This window comes from Dendrobium catenatum, unplaced genomic scaffold, assembly GCF_001605985.2.
Source record: "Dendrobium catenatum unplaced genomic scaffold, ASM160598v2 fragScaff_scaffold_1117, whole genome shotgun sequence".
Classification (NCBI taxonomy): domain Eukaryota; kingdom Viridiplantae; phylum Streptophyta; class Magnoliopsida; order Asparagales; family Orchidaceae; genus Dendrobium; species Dendrobium catenatum.
In genome coordinates, this window is record NW_021319579.1 from 883,738 (window position 1) to 902,775 (window position 19,038).

General features: G+C 37.2%; 1 protein-coding gene and 1 long non-coding RNA gene across 3 annotated transcripts; both read right to left on the reverse strand.

Annotated features, from left to right (window-relative positions):
• Positions 1 to 589: 589 nt before the first annotated feature.
• On the reverse strand, positions 590 to 18,165 carry LOC110102800 (tRNA (adenine(37)-N6)-methyltransferase). The gene is made up of 9 exons (XM_020831287.2): positions 17,977 to 18,165; positions 17,770 to 17,891; positions 17,572 to 17,690; positions 13,770 to 13,965; positions 13,578 to 13,670; positions 2,824 to 2,883; positions 2,621 to 2,695; positions 1,287 to 1,370; positions 590 to 1,135 (listed from the first exon to the last, which is right to left on the reverse strand). Exons 1-9 carry the CDS (start codon positions 18,080 to 18,082, stop codon positions 794 to 796), a joined length of 1,197 nt encoding a protein of 398 aa, XP_020686946.2. The 5' UTR covers positions 18,083 to 18,165; the 3' UTR covers positions 590 to 793.
• LOC110102808 lies at positions 4,412 to 5,901 on the reverse strand. Of its 2 annotated transcripts, none has more exons than XR_003702061.1 (4): positions 5,631 to 5,901; positions 5,473 to 5,540; positions 5,290 to 5,387; positions 4,412 to 4,465 (listed from the first exon to the last, which is right to left on the reverse strand). It is a non-coding gene; the product is annotated as an uncharacterized LOC110102808 (long non-coding RNA). The 2 variants fall into 2 exon arrangements; XR_003702060.1 differs by lacking the exon at positions 4,412 to 4,465 and adding an exon at positions 4,474 to 4,883.
• Positions 18,166 to 19,038: the final 873 nt, after the last annotated feature.

Here is a 19,038-nt window from a genome sequence, read left to right on the forward strand (position 1 = left end):
TTAGAAATGTAGATGGTATAATTTAATATAGGATTTATCAACATGCTCATTTGTATTATGTGTCATATACTTAGAAGTTTATTTAATTAGAATTTATATGAGTGGTCCCATCAACCTTAATACTTCATATTGCTCTTCACCTTGCCCCTCCATTTTTGCAATATTATGTTTAGTTACATTTTAATACAGTAAATCATGGCCTCTTTTTATATAAGTTCATTTTTGCTCTTAAAATAATTTATTTTACTATAAAAATTTTAATATTGTACTAAAAAATAATTTTAAGAAACAATAAAAATATTGTCTCAAATTATACATAAATCTCCACAACCATTAATGATAAGATCCACTTATTTTGAACCACTGTATGCCTTTTCTACTGGATTAATTATTCTGTTTGGAGATCAATCAAAATGTGCAATGTCACCTCTTGTTCGATACCGCAGCTCATAATTACTAACGTGATGCATTCTAATTGATTTTCGGATGACGTTTTGCATCCGATCTCCACACAGAATAATTTCTCTTTATGCTGATTTGATTGCAAAATAGCCTACAGCAAATAGTTGATCGCTTCTCTACACCAGCATTATTAAAAAAAAGGAAGAGAAATCATTGACCAACTGCTGCTTTTGGTAGAAGACAGTAGCACAAACTCCTCACTACATTCAAACTGCTAGTCGGCCATCACATAGTTGAATAAAACAACTAACATATTCAATGCACCAACTACCTACTACTAACAAACAGAGCTTTTCAGAAGATCCAAACTGTCACTATTAATATAACTAGATCATTGGACTGCTAAATCATTTATTTTAACTATCTTCTCTCTCCACATTGAGTAATTGTAGTGATATTTGTTGCTCACTGTACTGGCACTGGGAACAATGGTGGCTCTCTCAACCAAGATATTCGACCCGTCGTCGTCGATTCGGTACGAAATGTCGATTCCTTCGAGAATCAAGTGGTAAATGACACCAGCTGCTGGGAGAAGTGAGCATTCATGGCTTTCACCTTCAATAATTGCATGATGTGGTCGGCTCTGCTGGGATAGTGACCTGATATCCCATGAGAGAACCTCCTTGATCAAACTCTGGAATTCATCCATGGATGCATATAGTGATTTTTTCTCCTGAAAGCAATTTGTTTACTTCAGCTCTATAACGAAAAGTCTTTAATCTTTATCAGATTTCTGATGGATAACAATTCAGTGATGATCAGTTTTTGTTGAGGAAATGGTTATGGCGTGAATAATTTCTTCAAAAGGTGTAAACTGGACTTACGTGTTCTGACCAGCAGATGGATAGAGTAGAATTAAATTCCGCAGAAAAACAAACAGAAGATATGGCCAACGAATTTTCTTCCTCCTGAATGATATTGGGAGGATGAAGTCAAAAAAAATTTATTCAAACCAAGTTCTAAATTATGCGCGTTGTATGTATCAATTCCTCATAACCCAGACTGATAAATAAAATTGACATACGATCAATATCAATTGAAATTTAAATAAATTCCAATATGCTCAATGTTGCACCGATATGGATGCGGCGACACGGATACAACACGATACGGATACGGAACACGTCAATCCTTAAAAATATAGGATACGGGTACGGTATGGACACGACATTAAAATTTATAAATCATACATAAAAATTAAAAAAGTAATCAAAGCATAATATTTGAAATGACAAAAAAAATGAAAGCAACATTATTTGTAGCTTGTTGCTTATAATATCAACATAAAAGTAAGCATTAAATGTCTACCGTCTAGTAACTCCTTTTTCATTTCATACTCCTTTGGTTGGCTCGAGCAACTTCTCAATGTTAGCCCTCTCTCTTTGCGTCATTTTTAGGATTTTGTTTTAGTTTTTCAACGGGACGCGTATCGGATACGAGTGTCCTTTTGAAATTAAATATTATTTTAATTAAAGCCGTATCCGACACGTATAGGTGGCGTATCGGACGTGTATCCGTGTACGACACGTATCTGATGCAACACGCCTTCATAAATAGATGTATCGGTGCAACATAGAATACGGTAAATTGTTCTTTCAAATTAATTTGAAACTTCCTAATCAGCTGAACAGCAGCATTCGCACATTGCTATATACACATACCCCATGTCCCAGAAATATGACAGCACACCAAACTTTCATGAAGTAGTTAGTAGTCACTGTAACAGAACTACGGATAATCCTTATAAGCCAACAAGATTTCAATAATATCGTCAAGGCCCATTAGCCAACCGGATTATAGTTGTTGAAATGTAATGTAACGTCCAAAAAAAAAAAAAAAAAAAATGACGCAGAAAAAAAAAAAAGATGACGCAGCTACAGGAAATGGAAAGCAATCAGCACGGGTGATTCTTTATTTATTTATTTATATAGTTAGACCTCGAAAGAACAAATAGAGTATATAGAGGCGTCAACAATGACTGAAAAATGAAGCCATATAAGAAACATTAAAAAATAAGAAATATATAAGCTTGGGCAAAATCTTTTTGTGCTAGAAGAAATACATAGAACAAAAACTATGCAGACAAAAAAAGAAAAAAAGAAAGAACAAAAAAATGTCAGTAACACCAGTTATTCGAACAAACTAAAATGAAAATTACCTTCAACCATTTGGGAAGAGTTGCTCCTTGAATGCTATCAGAGTATGGCAAGTAAGGTTTGACATCAAGGACTGGCTGTTGATAAAGGTGAATCCATAAGCACAAGATCATATTAAAACTGCCAAATCAACAAGAAGAAGTTTAGGACTAAAAAACATCTAGCATGGCAGACTGGGATGCCTGGTTTATGAAGCAATGAATACCGTTCCATCGACCAGATCTACTCCTGAAAGCAGAATTGCATGTCCTTCCTGCGCCTCAATCTGGAAAACAACCATAGAAGTCGAATATTTAGCAATCATTGATCCCAACAAGGAAATGATTTGGCTGAAAAATTTTGTGGAAGAATTAAACCAATTCCAAATAACATTTCACTCTTTCATGAATGTTATAGTGCTATTCACTTTCTAAAGAATATTATCTTCCATTCCGAGACAAGCACATACAACTTAGACACCACTATATATGCAGCTTATTTGAAGTTGATGAATTAAAACTCATCAAAATTAAAGGAGTAGAAAATTCCATTAATATGCTCATAAAAAAATGTTACTTTCTAAGAAACTGAACCTTTACAAAACCTCAGTTAACCGCCATGAATGATGATATGAAGGTGTTGTATACATAAGTGTTTAGATACGACCACCAAACCAGTGCATTATTTACTATTATTACCAAACCAGTACATTATAAATTTAAACTTCAAGTGCAAGATTATTAAGTGAGGAGAGTAAATTATATCAATTATCATGAAATTCAAACTCAATTCACACTACATTTTTCGACAAGATAGCTACATAATTCAATTCACGTTTGATTTTCTAAGATGGTGGCTACCTAACTTATATATCGAGATTTTGAGCTAAAAAATCAGTTTGTTCTGGATCTTCTTTCAGTTTTTTTTTTTGGCTTGAATTCCAAGAAGAAAACAAGCTTGCTCTCTTTTCATCGTCTTCCTGGATTTAGGAAAGAAGACAAAATCTCGATAGTTTCGTTTGCATCTTTTGAGTACTTTATTTGTCAAGCGGCACGCTAAGGATGTGTTTTTTTATGTTTAATTTATGCTGTGGTAAGAAAAAGAGGGTCTTTTTGGTGTATTTAAAGCTTAGCTTTGAAGAGCCATGCAAAAAACAGTCATTATTTTTTGCATTTTTTTCTGTTTAAAATCTTTGCATGTAGGGCTGCAAACGAACCGAGCCGAGCCGAGTATGTGAGTGTTCATTTTTGTGTTCATTTAATATCAGCTTGTTCAAGGTTCATGTTTGTTCGAGCTTTATTGTTTGTGTTCATGTTTGGTTCATTTAAATTTATGAGTGTTCATGTTTGGTTCATGTTCAGTTCATGTTCGTTCGTTTAGTGCTTATCGAGCTTGTTCGCGAACATATTTAATGAATTTTTTTTAACTATCAAACAAACACGTTCATGAACATATTTATAATAAAAGCAATTGTCTATGTAACAAAGGCAATGATTATTTATATTTATTAATTTTATAGTCAAATATTAATTATTTTTATCGATCTTATTCACGAGTTCAAAATCGAACACGAATCGAGCTTCTTATCGAGCTTAATGTCGAGCTTGTTCACAAACTTCAAATGATGTTGTTCGTGGACATAAATGAGCTGAACACATTAGTGTTCAAGTTTGTTTATTTAAGAATCGAGTATTTAAAATGTTGTTCAAGTTTATTTGTTTAGTTAATTAAACGATCATAAACGAGCTTTAATCGAATCGAACAACGAGTAGCTCATCGAACTTTTGGTTCGCTTGCAGCCCTATTCATCACCCATAAAACTTAAAAACTTGCATATCAAACTTCTTCTACTTTTCCTTTCCCTTTTCCTGTAAAAACAGCCAGTAAAAGATAACTGATAAGCTATGAGGCCCCGTAAATTATGTAATTTAAATAACAGTTATAATACATGAAGAGAATAAATTAAAATGTTGAAGTCATAAAGCATTAAACTCACATTTTAATGATAACAACATCATAAATCCTAATTAGTATTTTTAATTATCTCTTCGAAGTTATATTGAATATCAAAAATTAAATATGTAAAAGACTTGGCTATAAATACATAACAATATTCAATGGAGCCCAGGTTACCCTGGCATTATCGCCATTGAATTACCTTGAGGTCCCTTTTGCCTCATTGGGGTCCCTTTTGCCCCGCCTGCTATGCAGATCTCTTTTTCTTTTGGGGTCCCCTTTGCCCCCCTCTACAAAACAGGCTTAGTAATTTGGGTCCCTTTTGCCCACCTAATATTGTAGACATCATTTCATCATAATATAGCCAATCTTTATTTTTAATTTGATATTCCTTATTTCATACCTTCATAGTACATATCTGATTTTAATGATCATAAGCTTCAAAATTTGCCTATACTTATACATTTGGTGTATCATGAATTTAGTAGCTACTTAAGTTAAAATAGAAACTTCTTTGCATAAAATTATCAGTTAAGAAAAGCCTGAGATAAGTACATTTAAACATCTATCAAATCTTTCTTGTTCTCATGGATAAAAAAGTTGTGAATACTTTAATATACCTTCATGATGATTAAACAATTTCTCAAACTGCATCTCTTTATAATAGACTTTCAAAACATAAAGGATAAATTAACCATTCATGATGATTACAACTATAATTAATTACATAATTTACCTCTTTGATTGTTGATCTCTTCAAAACCTACACCACGAAGTCTCCTCCTTTGATACACAAACCCAAAGCTTTCTTTCTGCATAAATCTATGAATAATCCTACCATACAATTAGGTTATCATTTTTAGAAATATTACTAAATTTAGGTGACATAAAAGATGAAGGTTAATAGTATACTTCTCACCTTTATCTTCCTTTCTTTCCTTTATTCTTTCCTTCTCTTCTTCCTTTCTCTCTTCTCCAAACTACCACCTTAATTCATAATTCTTTCAACTAGTTTGCATAATCACATCACTACAATTCATTACAATTCATAAAAAAAAATTTGATCATTTCACGTACCTGCAATTTGTTTCCCTTATTTCACAATTTCTACAAAACTCCCTTTCACTAAAATATACGGAATTCTTTTGAACCTTAGAATCACTGTTTGCACAAGGAATTTCTGTGAATTGATGGCCCTTGATCGCTCCTTTTACAGTGCTTTCAGCACATGCCGAAACATTTACAGCCGCAAGCACCTATAGCCCGCATGCAGGCTGAAATCCTTTCAAGTATTCCAAGGGATTTGCTACAGGAATACTCTGTTAAAAGCTTCGCACCTTGCCCTCCTTATTCTCCCTTTGCTACAAGGCTTCTCCGCCTATTGCTACAGGATTTCTTTGATTTCCTTTACTGAACCAGCGGCAGTTACCAAGAATTGATTACCAGATAAGGAAAAGAAGTGGGTCCCACTCTTCAACCGACTTCCAATAATTTCCTCCCCAAAAGCATCTATTCGGCTCCTAATAAAACTCAATTAATTATTATAATTCCATTAGCTAATTGATCTTTAATTAATCCTTCTTTTAAATAAATAGCTACTAATCAAAGTTTCACACAATACAAGCGCATACCTGAGAAATTTGAGTCTTTGGATATTACAGAGTAACTCGTCGAACGTTTGGTTCGCTTGCAGCCCTATTTGCATGTGGGTTTTCCTTCTAATATAGAATATTATCCATATTATTTGATGTTTTGAATTCAAAATATAATTTTCTATAGTAGCCTTGTTCTTATTGAGTTGTTTGAATGTGCTGTATTGTTTGAATTTTTAATTTTATATCTTAACAAAAAATCATTAGAGTGTAGATATCTCCTCTTAATGCATCTTTGAACATCATATAAAAATATTTCAAGCAATCTTCTAATTTAAAATCATAAAATAATAAGGATGATAATAACAATAAGGTCGAAGAGCAAAAATGAAAAACGCATTCGAGTGGATATTGATTTACCAAAAAATATGGAATTAAGTGTGAAAAATCTTTCGTCTTATCCAAAATTGCATATGCCGGTCCCAAGCCCGGATGAAAAAAGTTGAGGGAAAATTTAATAAAATAATTTAGGCCCCCTCAATAAATTTTTTGGCTCTGCCACTGATCATAATTAATCCTTCTCACTTACTACCTCATATGAAAACTATAAAAAAGAAAAGAAATTAATGATTGCTAGCATCCCATAATTATAAGAAAGCAAAGAAGAGATAAGAGAAAGAGAGAAGGGAAGAGAGGAAGAAGCTCTCACAGTAGAGAAAATAAGAGAGAAGGAAAAGTATCATCAAAATCTTATTCTATGTTTAACCATTATTTTCACAATAGGTGATTATACTCCCTCTCAACCATTAACATAGACAAAGTGATATCTTTGTCTTTATTGATATGAAATGTAATCTCCCTCTATATACTTTTTTAAAATTTAGTAGAATATAGACCTCTAAGCGCCTATAAACATAGGTGAATCTCACCTAACTAGGTAAACTTCTGTGCTATTGTTTGAGATCTTTATTGTGTTTATTCTATCTTCATTTGATTTTAACTGTTGAAGTCACTATCCTAATAAAAAATTGCATAGCTTTTCACATAAGTCTACCTTCCGAGCAGCAAGAAAGCAGCTTTTCCAAAAGTATTATAAAGCTTATAGTGAAAATAATAATAATAATAAAAACAGTTGCTATCAACCAACTTTAAAAACACCACACTAACCAAATAAAGCATTATGGTCCATTTGGGGTCCTTATTTCAAGGAAGTAGCCATGAAATTTTCTGGCTGCATGTAAGTTGGAAACAGCTAACTTGCACACATCCAAATGTTTTCCAGATGCGAAAAATTAAACATAAAAAGTGCATTAGCGATTCCATCATATAAATATATGACTCATTAAGCCAGCACAATCTGAATAGAATACATTTGAGCAGGACATAACACAAAAGAAACGCCTCAAGTCAAAGGTGAGTATAAATCAGTTGCCTTACTACGCATATAGGTTGATTTCACATGCTACTACGACAGATGTCTGCGTAGAAATCAGTAACATAGAATGCAAATTTAGATAGAAACCCATTTCGAATTCATTGAGTTAACCACTTCCTAGCGAGGCAATTATACTAGGAAGTACAAACAATGAGCTCTGATAAACTGATAGACCGATACCTGGACCAGTCCAGCCTGTCCAACCAAGACCGGTACACATGTACAGGAGGCAAAACAGGGGATTTCCGCCGCCTTCATTGCCGCCCAACCCATGCGGGGGGGTCCACAAGATTAACTAGGGGGATTCGGGAAGGGATTAGGAAGTAAAGTTCAAATAAAAGGGTCTGTTTGGGATTTGACCTAATTATTGTATGCTTAAGTATGTTTTGGAGGCTAGGATTAGTTTTTTTTTTCATCTTGGTTTTTGCTGTAATTTTCTGGTCCTTAGTTTTTACTTGGGCTCTAGTGGCGTCTAGGGATTTGGAAGAGCCAATTCTTCCTCTCTAATAGAAGATCCATTGTATATTGTTATTTTTCTTCATCTATAATCAATTAAGAAGTCCCATTATGGTTTTCCTTCCAAGTTCTTCTCAACTTTTAATTTGCAAGGTGTTGAAATTAAATTCAAGCAAGGCAGACCCTTGTTTCCTACAAGCGTTTCCTAACAAATTGATATCAAAGCCCTTCAATCTACAGTACCAATGGCCGGAAGGAAAGTGAAAGTGTTGGAAGGGGAAATAGGGCAATTGAATCAGATTTTGTAGAAAAAATTTCAGATTTTGAAAACCAATTTTCATCCGTCCATGAAAAAACGTATGGAAAGTTCACCGTCGTGGAATAAATGCTGAAGAAATTGCTAAAAGCCAAATCCAAAATGACGACATCAGAGGCGAGGGAAGCTGCCGGCGGCCAAGGAAGTGGTGGAAACCCTAATCCGATTAGGGGAGGGGAAACTTAAGAAGTAGAGATTTTGAAAGGAGAAAATAGGATCCCTCCTCTAGAGTCTATTTCTAGAGAGGAAATGAGTATTGGGTATGAACGAAGTAGTGCTGATTTTGTAAGAAGAGGGGTGGATTATGAGCGCAGGGGTGCCGATTTTGAAAGGAGGGGGAATTGGGTACGAGCGCAGAAGGGAGGATCGAGAAACTTAGGGAGCACCTCCCTTTCGGGGAATGGGAGGCTATGGAGGATTCGGAAGAAACGGAGGCGATCCGAGGGTAAATAAGTTGAAGATGCCTATCTTTGAGGGCGAGGACGCACATTGGTAGATCTACAGGTAGAGAGGTATTTCGTGATTTCGTCGTTAACGAGTTGAGGGAGTAGGCGAGATTGATGGCAGCTAACCTGTGTTTGGAGGGGAAGGCATTGACTTGATACCATTGAAGAGACATGAGGCAGCTCATTCGGAGTTGGAGAGAGTTCAAGGACTGCTTGTTGGAATACTTCCAAACCAGCAGGGAGGGGATCATGGTGTCTCTCAGACCATGGTTAGAACCATGCATGAGGTGGGAGGAGGATTTATGGTGGAACTACAAAGCTTAGAAGGGATCAGACTAGAGGAAGGGAGGGACATCTCACTTTCAATACAACCACTGACATAGCAGTTTAGTGAGGTTTTTCAGCCACCTCAAGGCTTACCACTACTGAGGGAGAAAGAGTACGCCATCACCTTCAGAGAGGTGGTGTCACCGATTAGTGTTCGGCCTTTACCGCTACCCTCAGATTCAGAAGGACGAGAGATAAAAGTTGATCCAAGAGATGTTAGAGGCAGGGATCATCAGACCGAGTGTGAGTCCTTTTTCTAACCCAATTTTGTTGGTTAAGAAAGATGGGAGCTGGAAATTTTGTGTTGATTAACGGGCTCTGAATAAAGAGAGTGCGCTAAAAAAGTTTCTCATACCGATGATTGATGAGCTACTGGATGAGTTGTGTGGAGCAGTGGTGATCACCAAGGTGGATATGGAGTCGGGAGACCATCAGATCAGGATGAGAGAGGAGGATGCACCAAAGACTGCTTTTAGGACACATGAGGAGCATAACAAGTTCTTAGTGATGCCATTCGGGCTCACAAACACCCCTACCACCTTCCAGTCGCTCATGAACTGCATATTCAAACCATATCTCTGAAAGTTCGTACTGGTTTTCTTTGATGTCATACTGGTGTACAACAGGCTATTAAGCATCGACACTTCTCCCCCAAAGAGACGTACAGTGTCCGACATGACATGCGCCCGACACTCTTCCGACACATGTCGGACACGCTGAAAATATGTTTGATTTAAAAAATATTAAATATAAATTGGACACTTGTGTCCGACACGCTTGTCCTAAATATTTTATGAATTTTTTAAATATAATTTCTTGTATTTAAATTTTTATTTATTTAAAATATTAAAACTATTTTTTTAATATCCTATCCAAACTCAATACCTCATTTTCGAATATTATCATTTTAATTTCTCTTTGGTGGGTCGCGACTTTGGTTTCACAATAATGTCCGATGTCATCTCAAAATCGACGTCTGGCGTCGTTACAACATTGACATTTCAAAACGATCTCAACATCAAAGTCGGACACTATCTGGACATTGATGTACGACGCTAGCAATTTCTATACCCACAACTTGACAACTCATATTTGTATAACGTCTTCTTAACATTGACGATCAACGCCCTCTAAGCATCAATGATAGACGCCCTCTTGACATTGACGCCCGATACTTACTGCATAACATCGATGTTTGACTCTTGACAATACTTCCGTCTTCTCTCTCGATGCCTGATACATGACATCGAAGCCCAACTCTTGACATCCTAATACTAATCATTCAAACACAAACTCTAATTAAATAACTTGTTATTTTTAAATCTATTTTAATATTATACTCATTCAATTTTTAGACACTAATTTTAAAATATAAAAATTATAATTATCGTGTCCAACCCGTGTCAGTGTCTTATATTTTCAATAAATTATATTTCTCGTATTCGTGTCATGGCGTATCCGTGTCGCCGTGTACGTGCTTGTGCATCATAGACAACAGGTCAATAGGGGAGCATTTGGAGCATGTGAGGGTGGTCTTGGAAGTATTACAGGAGCATCAAATGAGAGCCAACCCAAAGAAGTGTTGCTTTGCACAAACCAGTGTAAAATACTTAGGGCACGTGGTTTCTCAGGAGGGAGTGGCTGCAGATCAGGCCAAGATTGAGGTAATGCAAAAATGGCCTCTACCTAAGAATCCGAGAGAGTTGAGAGGGTTCCTATGTTTGACGAGGTACTATAGAAGATTCATGAGAGAATACAACATCATAGCTTGGCGGCTGATAAAGCCATTAAAGAAAGACAGTTTCTTGAGGGAAGAGGCAGTTACACAGGCCATTGAGAGATTAAAGAAAGTCATGACCACAATACTACTTTTGGCCCTACCAAATTTCAGTAAGATCTTTATGGTTGAGGCGAATGCATCAGGAGATGGGTTGGGGGTCGTGCTCAAGCAGAATTACAGACTCATAGACTACTTCAGCCAAGTGCTGACATCTAGAACTAGGATGAAGTCAGTCTATTAGAGGGAATTGATGACCATTGTGTTAGCCATTCAAAAGTGACTACCATACTTGTTGGGTCGACATTTCATTGTCAGGATGAACCAAAGGAGTTTGAAGTTCATTTTGGAGTAAAGGATGGTGACTGAGTATCGGAGATGATTGTCAAAGCTATTAAGTTATGATTTTGAGATTCAGTATAGCTAGGATTGGAGAACAAAGCGGTGGATGCCTTATCTAGATGTAGGGGGGAGTTCCAGGAGTTGGCTATGTCGACACTACTGATGCTGGATTGGGGGGCTATCAAAGATGATAGTGTGCATGATGAGTTGGGAAAAATAAGAGCGGATCTTTTGAAGGATGAGAACAACCACCCGGGCTACTCTTTAGAGGAGGAGAGACTGTTGTACTTGGGGAGGTTTGTGATGCCACGAGCTTCAGTTTATATCCCACAACTACTGCAAGAGTTTCACGGAAGCGCTGTTGGAGGTCACTCTGGTGTACAAAAGATATACAGGAGACTAGCAGCGAAGCTGTATTGGAAGGGGATGCACAATGATGTGGAAGATATGGTGACAAGATGAGAGGCGTGATAGTGGAACAAGTACATGGATATGACTCCTAGGGGGTTACTTTAACCCTTAGCTCTACCATATAGGGTGTAAGAGGAGGTCACCATGGACTTTATTGATGGGTTACCCCAATCGGATAAGTTTATTGTGATTATGGTGGTAGTTGACATATTGAGCAAGTACGATCACTTTATACCCCTACAACGTCCTTACACGACAATGACAGTAGTCACTGCATTCAACAGGGAGGTGGTCAGGCTACATGGGATACCCGAGTCTATAGTATCTGATAGAGATAAGGTGTTCCTCAGTCATGTTTGGACAGAGTTGTTCATACTATAAGGGACAATACTGTAGAGGAGCACCGCTTACCCCTCCAAGACAGACGGGCAGACAGAGGTAGTGAATCAGAGCTTGGAGACATACCTACGGTGTTTTGCTTCAGAAACACCTAGGGTATAGGCTAAGTGGCTGGCATGGGCAGAATACTAGTACAACACATTGAACCACTCGACCTCCCAGATGACTCCTTTCAAGGTGTTGTGCGGGAGAGACCCTCCACATTTGGTATATTTTTGGCAGAGCCGCACACTAGTATCTTCAGTAAAGCAGTACCTGGAGGAAAGGGATAGGGTGCAGAAGAAGATAAAAAGACATTTGTTAAGGGCTCATCAAATTATGAAGAAGCAGGTGGATGAGTACAGGAAGGACATCTAGTTTGTCATTGGGGATAGGGCATTTTTAAAGCTGTGACCTTATAGGCAAAGGACAGTAGCCAACTAAAGGAATGAAAAGATGGCCCTAAGGTACTCTAGTCCTTATAAGGTGTTAGAGAGGATTGGATCAATGGCCAATTGCTTAAAGTTACCCCTGACCACTTCCATGCACCTCGTATTCCACGTATCACAATTGAGGAGAGCTGTGGGGGATCATGCGGCTAGTTTAGAATTACCAAAGCCGCCGACAGAGGATCTAGAGATGGTTTTGGAACCACTGGAGCTTCAAGGAGTACGACAGGGAGAGGAAGAGCTCAAGAAAGTACTGATTAAGTGGAAGAACCTACCTAACTATGAGGCCGTATGGGAGCCATATAAGAGGGTGAAGCATCAGTTTCCTTCTTTCACCTTGAGGACAAGGTGGCTCTTTGGGAGGGGAACATTAATAGACCGGTACTTGGACTGGTCCAGCCGGTCCAACTAGGACCGATCCAAGTGTACAAGAGGCAGAACAAGAGATTTCCGCCCCCTTCATTGCCACCCAACCCATGTAGGGTCCACAAGATTAATTAAGGGGATTTTGAGGGAAAAATTCAAATAAAAGGGGCTGTTTTGGAATTTGAACTAATTATTATATGCTTAAGTATGTTTTGGAGGCTAGGGTAAGTTTTTTTCATCTTGGTTTTAGCTGTAATTTTCTGGTCCTTAGTTTTTGCTTGGGCTCTAGCGGCGTCTAGAGATTTGGGAGAGCCGGATCTTCCTCTCCAATAGAAGATCCATCGTATCTTATTTTTTTCTTCATCTATTATCAATTAAGAAGTTCAATTTTAATTTTCCTTCCAATTTCTTCTCAACTTCTATTTTGCAAGGGGCTAAAATTAAATTTAAGCAAGGGAGAACCTTCTTTCCTACAAGCATTTCCTAACATAAACTTATCTCCACCTCCATATACATTATATATTTTACTCTCTTTTCTGTATAAGAAAACTTCGACGTCACTTTCTTTACTGCAATAGAACTATCTTTTTGAACTTTCTTCATAGTTGTTATCAAGGAAAATCCTCAATTAGGATTACAACAAACTCAGCAGGCTCAGACACAGCTCAATGGGCGAACAACATGCATATTTACAATCTTCTCGACCATTAAAAAAATAGAGAATTTTACCTTTGCAACCGAAAGACCTATAGGACAAGGCCTATGTGGTGATCTTGTGGCAAGGACTCCCATCTTGCCACCTTTAAGTCTAGGAACTCTCACCTGTTCAATATATAACTAAGAAATTAGACTAGATGAATTTAACAAGTAAACACGTTAAGGAGATGAGCAATAATACATTAAGCCAGGAACAAATCAAACCTTTGCCTTGAATTTTGATCTGGAGGTTTGTTTCCACAATTTCTCAAGGTCAGTGTTCAGGTGAAATACGTATAAGACCCAGCAATGGGAGTATTCAGCAAGTCCATCTAATGCAGCTGCTGGAACTCGGCTGGAATCAAACATTAAGCATGCTCTAGAAAGAGGCACTACTAAGGGTTGCCTCGGTGTACCATTCCTACATGAAGAATAAAATCAAAAGTGCACTTACATAAGTAAATGTACACCTAGATTCACAGTTTTTACACAATGATACACCTAGATTCACAAAAATAACAAAAAGAGTCACATGATTTTTTCTTTTTTTTTTTACAATTAATTTTTTGCACAAGGTATTTAAAAGACAAAATACCCAAATTTCCTCGTTAAAATTTTGCCATCACCATCATCATTAAAGAATATACTAGCTACATGAGGAAGCTCGTCATATTTTATCACACTCACACCTGTGGAGGGCCAACAATAGAATAAGTTGTGTTCATTCATGATTGTAACTATAGTATCTCTGTTTATCTTGTTAAATTTATGTTGTCTCTCCTCTCTCTTCTCCATATGCTCTCTTTCTCCCTTCCACTCTCTCACCCTCTGTCTCTTCACACACAATAAAATGATAAAGAATTCTCTTTCTTTCAATCAAACTTCCCTTCCTTTTCTCCCACTTACCCTCTCCCTAAAAAACAGCTCCTTTCACCCTCAACACCCCACAACAATATCTCTTCCCAATGTATTGCTCACTACTAGCCTTTCTTTCTCTAGTCCATATTATCTCACACTCAATCTCTCTAAGAGATTGCTACGTTTAGTGAAACTTGTAATGTTCCGTATGCTATTTAAAAAATTTCAATTGTTTGATTTACTAACATTTTAAGTGACATGTTGTTAGATCGGTCCAGGAGGGACCAGTCCATCCAGTCTTCACGGACTGGTCTATGCCTGATTGAGCGGAACAGGTGTCTGCCTATTTTGGAAGGAAAATTCAAAGGGGTGGTGGGGCCGGTTCCACTTAGGAGGGAAAAGAAAAAGGCGAGGGCTTTTTCAGCCTTGACTACATTTTGATGCATTAAATAGATTGTTTACCACAGGGTTAGATTTTTATGTATGTTTTACAGAAATTAGACTGCTCTTAGCGTGTTTGGGCTCTAGCCGATAGCTAGAGATTTGGGATAGCTGGATCTTCGTCCCCAATAGAAGATCCAATGAATATTGTTTGTTTTCTTCCTTATTTCATCAATTAAAATGGTTTTGCTCTGGTTATTACAAGTAATTCTTCTTGTGGATTGTGTTTGGGCTGCTGAAATTTAATTTCAGCCAAGGAATATTGAATTTCTACAAGCACTTCTGATGAACCGACATATTTGGTTGGGAGGAAATTAGGAAATTTCCTAATCAAGAGGGAGCTGTTTAGGAATGTTCTTAATCAAAGGGGTTAGTTATGAGACGTTTCATAATTAAAGAGAGCATATTTGGGGGTTGATTTAGAGGGGATTAATTGAGAAATATTTCCTTATTAAAGAGGGAATAATTGGGGGCTGATTTGGAGTGGATTAATTAGAAAATGCTTCCAAATTGAAGAAAGTAGATTTGGGGGCTGATTTGGGAGGGAAATAATTAAGGAAATAAGAGGGAATTGAGGGATGGTTGTTTGGGTATTTGTTGTTTATTGTTTGCTTTAAGTGATATTCCTAGGGTAAGGGGTATGTGTCATTTGCTGAATTTAGATTGTTCTTAGGGTGTTTAGGTTCTAGCCGACAGCTAGAGATTTGGGAGAGCTAGACCTTCCTCTCCATTTGAAAATCCACTTGTATCTTGTCTTTTATTTCATCAAACTTTCAATAAAAAATGTTCTTGTGTGTTCTATTCATGGTTTTTTTATCGTTGGTTTTCTAACATTGTTGAAATCATATTTAAGCCAAGGCTTTTCCTAAATTTCTGCAAGCATTTTTTATCAAATTGGTATCTGAGCAATTTCTTGGGCTGGAATAAAAGTCTTCATCGCTGCTTTATGATGTGTTTTCCTCTCTGACCTTGCTGTTTGGGGGCCACATTCGCATCAAAGTAGTTATTTTTTGTTGTTGAAGCTTAGATCTTGGTACCCATGGCGGGAAGAAAGGTACAAGTGTTGGAGGGGAAAATCGGACAACTAAAATATAGAATTTTAGATCTCTAAACTCAATTTTTAGATTTCAAAAGTCAAATTTTTCAGTTGTCCATGAGAAGATCGATGAAAATTTTTCATCATGGAGAAGATGCTGAAGAAGTTGCTCGAGGGCCAACCCAAGAGGGAGGATGGGGAGGTGGAAATTTTGGGGGAAGAATAGGAGATGCCACATTTTGAGCCACTTCCAAGGAGGGGAAAGGGGGAAGGAGTGGAATTTTTGGTGGAGCTGCAGAGTTTAGAAGGAGAAGATGGGGAGAAGATGGCTATCACATGTTCTAAATGATGCACGTCATAATTGAGTAAGATCTAGATGTTATCAAATTTACGCGACATCTAATGTCACAATTTTTAGAAAATAAAGAGTCATATAATCCCCTTGATCCCCTCCTTCGCTCAACACCTTTTCATCTCTCACACTTATTCATTAGTGTGCTTACTTCCGATGCTCACAAACCTATGAATAAAATAACTCCACTAAAATAAGCAAATAACATTTAAAAAAAGCAAATACATCTTATACCATTTAAATAATATAAAACCAAACAACCTCTAATAATTCTTCCTCTATCTACAAGTTATCCATAGATTGCTAATTTTTCTTTGCCTCCCCTCAATCCTAATCTTGATCTCCCTACCTTCTCTCTTGAAAAACTATTACATTTCCCACCTCGTCCTATTTCGTTAAAGTCAACCATCACCGAAAAAGATATTACATCGCCATTAATAGTCAATGTGGTCTCCTGCCGACTACGGTCCTTCCGACCTATATCGCCAGACAACGATCTTTCTGACCTCTGTCTATTACCGTCTACGGTCCTTCCGACCCCCGTCACCTATAATGGTCCTTCCGACCTCCATCACCAGATAATGGTTTTCTGACCCCGGTCTCCTACCGACTACGGTCCTTCGGACCTCTGTCGCCTACAATGGTCCTTCTGAACTCCATCACCAGACAACGGTCTTTCTGACCCTGGTCTCCTGCCGACTACGATCCTTCCGACCTATATCGCCAGACAACGATCTTTCTAACCTCTGTCTATTGCCGATTACGGTCCTTCCGACCTTCATCACCGATAATGACCCTTCCAACCAAATAAACATGTCTATGTCGATTATTGTAACTCCCACCATGTAATGCGCTCTATATGACGTACATTTGTAACATCAAGTCAAGGCCTTCTCCCTAAGAAGGGCCTCATTTGTAATTGACTGCAAATACTAGTGGATTCATTCAAATTGGGCCAGGCCCCATGGTTTTTCCCCCTTTTTAGGGGTTTTCCACGTAAAAACTTTGGTGTCTCTTATGAACGCTACACCCTCTCACTTATCTGATTGTGTGCTGGATCTTCATACAATGCTAAGACGTTAAACTATATATTTCTCTACCGTCGCAAATACTCCAAGAAGCAACAAAAAGAAAAATATTATTCTATAATATAATGCTTGTCAAGTCTGTCAATATCTAGAGTTACACTAATTGATAGCTAAAATTATAAAAACAAGAAGTAACATAATCACTAATGATCATTCTAAACAATAGCTACTAATAAATCAAAGGAATAATGTTGTGATCTATACTATACTGTAGATAAAATTGAACCAAACAACCAGCTTTAAACGGATAACCTAGTAGCGAAGCAGGACTGCACGAAAGCAATGGGAGCCATAGGGTAAGAAACAGCAGATTCTGATCTCGACATTCTCGAACCATCAGAACTCCGCTGAGCCAAAGCCACCCGTAGCGCCTGAAATAGTCAAGAACCGTAATCAATCAAAGCCTAATCTGTATGTTAAACGAGAGGCCTCCTAATGGCTATCACTTGCCTGCTGGGCTCTAATTCTCCCACGCCGCTCCGATGCTGCCATCTCCAAAGAAGCATCGAGAGAGGCTTCGAGCTCCTTAACGCGTAAAGATAGAATCTTGGATTTTCGCCTACATATGGAAGCTGGAAGCTCGCAAGGTCTTAGGGTTTCGGTTGGTCTTTTCTCAATAAATTTTGGATAAGGGAGAGATTAAGGAAGAAAAGCTACCAGAGAAGAAGGCGACAGAGAGAGAAATCACAGCCGTCACCACCGCCACAACGGCAAGAGAGGCGGCGGGAATTTTGGCCAATTTACCGTTTCCGACGGTAGCCATGAAAGGAGGCGGTGGCGGGCAGAGAGGTCAACAGGTGGCAAAACGCTCCATAATCTACCTATACGAGAGAAAATTATCGTAGTTTCAACTTATTAGGTTTCACGAAGTTCTCCCAAAAAAAAAAAAGGTTTCACGAACAATTATTAGGTTTGTAAGGGAATAAGAGACTAAGGCTTCGTGGGACGGTTTTTTACTTTTTACTAAAACTATTTTAGAAAGCAATAAAAAAAATCGTCTCAAACGAAGCCTAAGTTTCTATCCCAATAAAATATTGATATGTGTCATGTACACTTGTCCTCAAATAAGTCAAGTGCGTCAAAAGTGTAAGTAAAGTGCAAGTAAAGCGTAATCAAAATTCAATTAAAGCGCAGTCAAAACACAATCCACGCGACAAATTTGAAATAGATATCTGAACTTATTTTTTGATCCAATGTCCGAACCTAATATATATATTCATTTATTTTGTTCCACAATCACAAGATACAATCTATTTGCCCTTAACTATAAAATAATAGCTAAACAAAACAACCAAAAAACCTTGGAAATATTGTAATTGACCAGTCTAACACTATCAATTTTTTTCATAGAGGATAACATCAAATCATAGTGTTTAAAGGAAAGTCTATCGGCCTAGATACATGTACATGTTTTTCAGTCACCAACCAATATCAGTAAAGTCAATCTTTACTTGTCCTCTCACATATCACAAAATTATAATAGTAATAGCAATCATCTATTACCTAATCCCGATTTCAATAACATTCATAATGTTTATATTACTAGTTTACTTGTATAAAAATACTAAAATTAGTATTTAGTGTAAATTATACAAAATACAATAACGTTCACTTTACCCGATAAATTTATTAAATCAATCAGTCAAAATATTCATAATCAGTACTACAACATATAAAAAGTTATGTAGTAGAAGTTCACTAGATTTGGAAAAATTGGAA